The 5,000-nt window shown below is 38.0% G+C and overlaps 1 protein-coding gene across 2 annotated transcripts in view; it reads left to right on the top strand.

Annotated features, from left to right (window-relative positions):
* The window catches only part of LOC125044305 (sulfotransferase 1A1-like), a 9,939-nt gene extending 5,323 nt beyond the window's left edge, over positions 1-4,616 (top strand). For both annotated transcript variants that reach the window (XM_047640904.1, XM_047640905.1), the window contains exons 3-8: positions 816-964; positions 1,424-1,607; positions 2,372-2,498; positions 3,395-3,561; positions 4,145-4,241; positions 4,393-4,616. In XM_047640904.1, coding sequence (XP_047496860.1) covers positions 816-964; positions 1,424-1,607; positions 2,372-2,498; positions 3,395-3,561; positions 4,145-4,241; positions 4,393-4,508 — 840 coding nt within the window. In that variant the 3' untranslated portion in view covers positions 4,509-4,616. The remainder of the gene's footprint in view (positions 1-815; positions 965-1,423; positions 1,608-2,371; positions 2,499-3,394; positions 3,562-4,144; positions 4,242-4,392) is intronic.
* The last annotated feature ends 384 nt before the right edge of the window (positions 4,617-5,000 follow it).

Below are 5,000 nucleotides of genomic sequence, written 5' to 3'. Positions count from 1 at the left end.
CACTCACTAGTATTAGGAATTTTGATTTTTTAGTGAATTTAGGTTATTAGCATTCTATCAAGAATAAAAAAAAATGTTAGGCACGTTTGCCACGGTTGAGGTAAAGTTTATTGTTTTTTAACGAAAGCAACTCACTATTTCTGTTTTTCTTTTGTTTATTGAATAGTTAGATACAGAATAATCTTAGACCAAAATAGACAATAAGCTACGACTATTTATATGTATTCCTTATCATTTTCACACAAGCAAAACTGTTAAAGACTCAAACTAGAGGGGAATTGAATGCTCAGTGGAAAAGCCACGATGTTAGACCGATCAGCTGACAATGGCAACTGGTTATCTAATCCCATTATGATTATATAATTGTTGATTAGCACAACACTGGGGACTGTCGAGAGTGCATTATCTGATATTGGGTGGCAGGTGTAGCGTGGAAAATGTTTAACCTTCCCGCCTGCTATGTGGCTGTTCCATTAAACACTTTACCTCCCCACAGAGTTATCATGGTGATAGTTATATGCCATGTATTTAACCAATAATAATTTTTCATCAGTCATGAGGCAGTATTATGTATTTTGTTTTATAATATAAGTGTATTCTTTGTTAAATCTGCAGATTAGTTTATAGAAAGAAAATTAGGTATATGTCTGTCAAAGATTTCTTTCCTGTTGCATGTTAACCCTAAAAAAAGAGAAAAAAAAACGATAATAATGAAGAAATATATACACAAACTCAGCAACAAAGAAATAAAAAAGAAACATACACGAAATAATAGTCCATAGAATATCTAAACCAAGGGCTTTTTAAAATCTCAGTTACGCGAGTCGGATGTAGTGATCGTCACCTTCCCGAAGAGCGGCACGACTTGGTCCCAGGAGGTGGTTTGGTCGATGCTACACGACCCGGATTTAAAGGGCGCTCCTCGCAGTCCGCTCATGGACCGACCTCCTTATCTCGAGATGGAGTGAGTTTCTTTTGTTTTTGAATACTTTTTATATCATGTTTTTATAATTTTATACTTTTTTGTATCATAATTATACTTTTTTCATATCATGTGTTGTTGTTTTTTGTATTGTTTTTCTTCTTTTATAGCTCTTTATATTATAATGTTTTATACTTTCATATTTTTTTGCATTTTAATGTTATAGTTTATTATTCTTATGCATTTTTTTTTTTTTTTTAGAGAGAGAGAGAGAGAGAGAGAGAGAGAGAGAGAGAGAGAGAGAGAGAGAGAGAGAGAGAGAGAGAGAGAAAGAGAGAGAAAGAGAAAGAGAGAAAGAGAGAGAAAGAGAAAGAGAAAGAGAAAGAGAAAGAGAAAGAGAGAGAGAGAGAGAGAGAGAGAGAGAGAGAGAGAGAGAGAAAGAGAGAGAGGTTTTATTATTTTCTTTTTCTTTTCTTTTCTATCACTATCCTCCTGACGAAGAGTGGACCAATGGCCGACGGAGGTGAAGTTCTTCGTGCCGCCGCTGTTCCAAGCCATGTGTCCTGGAGGAGATGCTTCGAGGGGGACCGTTGTGCAGATGCTCGAGGTGGAGAAGGAACCGAGGGTGATCAAGACGCATCTCCCTCTCTCGCTGCTCCCTCGAGATACCCTGGACAAGGCGAAGGTGCGGTGGGCTCCCTGTGTGTGTTGAGGGGGGGGGGGGGGAGGTTAATGTGTTTTACTTGCTTAGTTAATAATATATATATATATATTTTTTTGTCTCTTTTTCAGTTCCTGATTTCTTCGAATTTTCGTGTTTTCTCTTTCTCTTTTCTTCCTTTTTTTCTGATTTCTTTCCACTTTCTCTCTTTCTTCCTCTCTCTCTCTCTCTCTCTCTCTCTCTCTCTTACTCTCTCTCTCTCTCTCTCTATCTCTCTCTCTCTTTTTTTTTTTTTTTTCTCTCTCTCTCCTCACCGTTATCTCTGGTTTTCGTCAATGAAAATGACAATAATGACAATGATGCCAAGTTAATAGCACTAATGATCAATGCAGGTTATAACAGTTATAATATTAATAAGGACATTAATATCAATGTTGATAATAATAACAATAGCGAAGAGAAAGATGACAGTTGTGCCGATGATAATTAGAATCACTCTGATGAATCCTCAGTTGATAAGAATCATTATAATTAATCCTCAGTCTTATCATCAATCATTATTATCAATCCTCGATTCCCGAAGATGAGAATCACCCGATGACTTGACTCATTTTAATCCTCATTCTCCTATGATAAGAATAACTGTTAATAATCCTCAATTCCCGGTGACCAGAATCACTCATTTAAATCCTCATTCTCCTATGATAAGAATCACTGTTAATCCTCCATTCCCGATGACCAGAATCCCTGTCATTAATCCTCGGCCCCCATGCTCTTCCCTCCTACAGGTGGTGTACGTGGCTCGAAACCCGAAGGACTTGGTGACGTCATTCTACGAGTTCAGCAGGACAATAAAACGACTTCAGTTCCAAGGGAGTCTGGCAGAGTTTGCCGACCACTTTATGCGAGATGAGTGTGAGTGAGTCGTGAGGGGTGAGAGTGAGTCGGAAGAGATGAGTGTGAGTCGTGAGAGATGAGTGTGAGTGAGTCGTGAGGGGTGAGAGTGAGTGAGTCGTAAGAGATGAGTGTGAGTGAGTCGTGAGTCATGAGAGATGAGTGTGAGTGAGTCGTGAGGGGTGAGAGTGAGTGAGTCGTAAGAGATGAGTGTGAGTGAGTCGTGAGGGGTGAGAGATGAGTGTGAGTCGTGTGGGACGAGTGTGAGTGAGTCGTGAGTCGTGAGAGATGAGTGAGTCGTGAGGGGTGAGAGTGAGTGAGTCGTGAGGGATGAGTGTGAGTGAGTCGTGAGTCAGAGATGAGGAAATGTTTGTCTGTGTTTACACGAACGCATGCACTCACGTAAAAGGAAAGCAAACAAACGTGCAAACATGTAAAAACAAAAATAGAAATACATTCATTCAATCTTATGTTACTGTATTGTAGTATGTCTTATTATTTGTCAAATTATAATACAAATTTTCAATCATACCTAATCGATCTTATCATTTTAATTATCATCAGGATCAATCTTATATATTCTTATTTTATATATATCTTATATTGTGTATTATCTTTCTTGTGTTATATTATCAGGCTATTACATCTATCTGAAATTCTATTACATCTATCCTAGTTTACATAATATCCATCTTATTCCATATCATCAACCTTACCCACTCAATCCAAACGCCATTTAAATTATCATTACCATCAAATATACTCTCATATCTTTATAACATTACATCATCTCGATCTGAACTCATTTAGTACCAATATTACCCAACCCATCTTGATACTTAAAATCATCATTAACTTTACCTTCCCTGAAAACTTCCTCTACACTCACTGAAACCCTGACTTCCTCTTCCCACCAGTACGATACTGCCCTTACTGGGAACACCTCCGGGAGGCGTGGCAGAAGAGGAACCATCCGAACCTCCACTTCATCTTCTTCGAGGATCTGAAGAAGGATTCCGTGAGAGAATACAGGAAACTTGCTGGGTTTTTGGGATCCAAGCTGAGTGAGGAGCAGCTTGCTCGTGTGAGTGGATTTTGGTTGTTGTTGTTTTACTGCTACTACTACTTATAACTTCTTCCACTTTTACTACTGTCATCATCATTATTATTATCATTATCATCATCTTCACATGCATCATCATGATCATCATTATCACTGTCGTTTCAACACCATACATACATGCATACATACATACATACATACATACATACATACATAAATACATACATACATACATACACACACACACACACACACACACATATATATATATATATATACATATATGTGTGTGTGTGTGTGTGTGTTTGTGTGTGTGTGTGTGTGTGTGTTGTGTGTGTGTGTGTGTGTGTGTGTGTGTGTGTGTGTGTGTGTGTGTGTGTGTGTGTGTGTGTGTGTATGTGTGTGTGTGTGTATGTATATATGTATATATATAATAAATATACATATATAACATATATATGTTTGTTTGTGTGTGTGTATACGTACTTGCTTTTGTGTGTGTATGCGTGTGTGTTGGATAATATCTTTCTCTCTCCCTCTCTTCATCTTGTCATCCCTCTATCCCCCCAATTATCACATATGTATTATCTCCGCCTCCCTGCAGGTGATGGAACACACCAGCTTCTCGAGCATGAAGGGGCGCGACGAGGCCCTGGGGAAGAGCGACCAGATGAACTCGGAAGGAAGTTTCTTCAGATCCGGTGAGGATAGACACACACACACACACACACACACACACACACACACACACACACACACACACACACACACACACACACACACACACACACACACACACGCACATAAACAAACCGTTTTAAACATATTTTTCCTTTTTTTCCCTCTAAACAGGTCAGACCGGGAGTTGGAAGCAGAAACTCAGCCATGATTTGGAAAGTAAAATTGATGCTTGGACTAAAGAAAATGTTGCAGATTTTGGGAGCGACTTTAAATATTTCATATCATAATAATAAACGGTACTGGTAGAAATAGATCATATAATGATAATACTCATTATGATATGAAGTAATGTGTTATAGTTGTCTAATGAAAAATAAATTATATCTATCCGTATAGTTCTTGAGTTTTATTTTTATGCATTTGATTTAACTGTTTCTTGTTGTACTTTGCCTCACACACTCAGGAGAAATGGTATTAAAAGTCTATATTTAAAAAACGTTTGTTTGAGTCTCCAATATTTTATCCTTTATGTTGACCTTTGCCTACTTATATTGTATAATCATTACAAAAGTTTGAAAAAATGTCTCTCTTGGTGCATGCATGCGTACATGTTTGTGTGTGTGTGTGTGTGTGTGTGTGTGTGTGTGTGTGTGTGTGTGTGTGTGTGTGTGTGTGTGTGTGTGTGTGTGCACTCGCTTAAAAAAGTATCTTTACTCTTTCTTAACAACGAAAACTGTTGGAAAAAAGTGCCGTGACCTTGATCTGAAAAGGCGTCATTT

Source organism: Penaeus chinensis, chromosome 35 (assembly GCF_019202785.1).
Source record: "Penaeus chinensis breed Huanghai No. 1 chromosome 35, ASM1920278v2, whole genome shotgun sequence".
NCBI classification, from domain to species: domain Eukaryota; kingdom Metazoa; phylum Arthropoda; class Malacostraca; order Decapoda; family Penaeidae; genus Penaeus; species Penaeus chinensis.
Note: the sequence above shows the minus strand (reverse complement) of the source record. Positions and strands in the feature narration are given on the sequence as shown.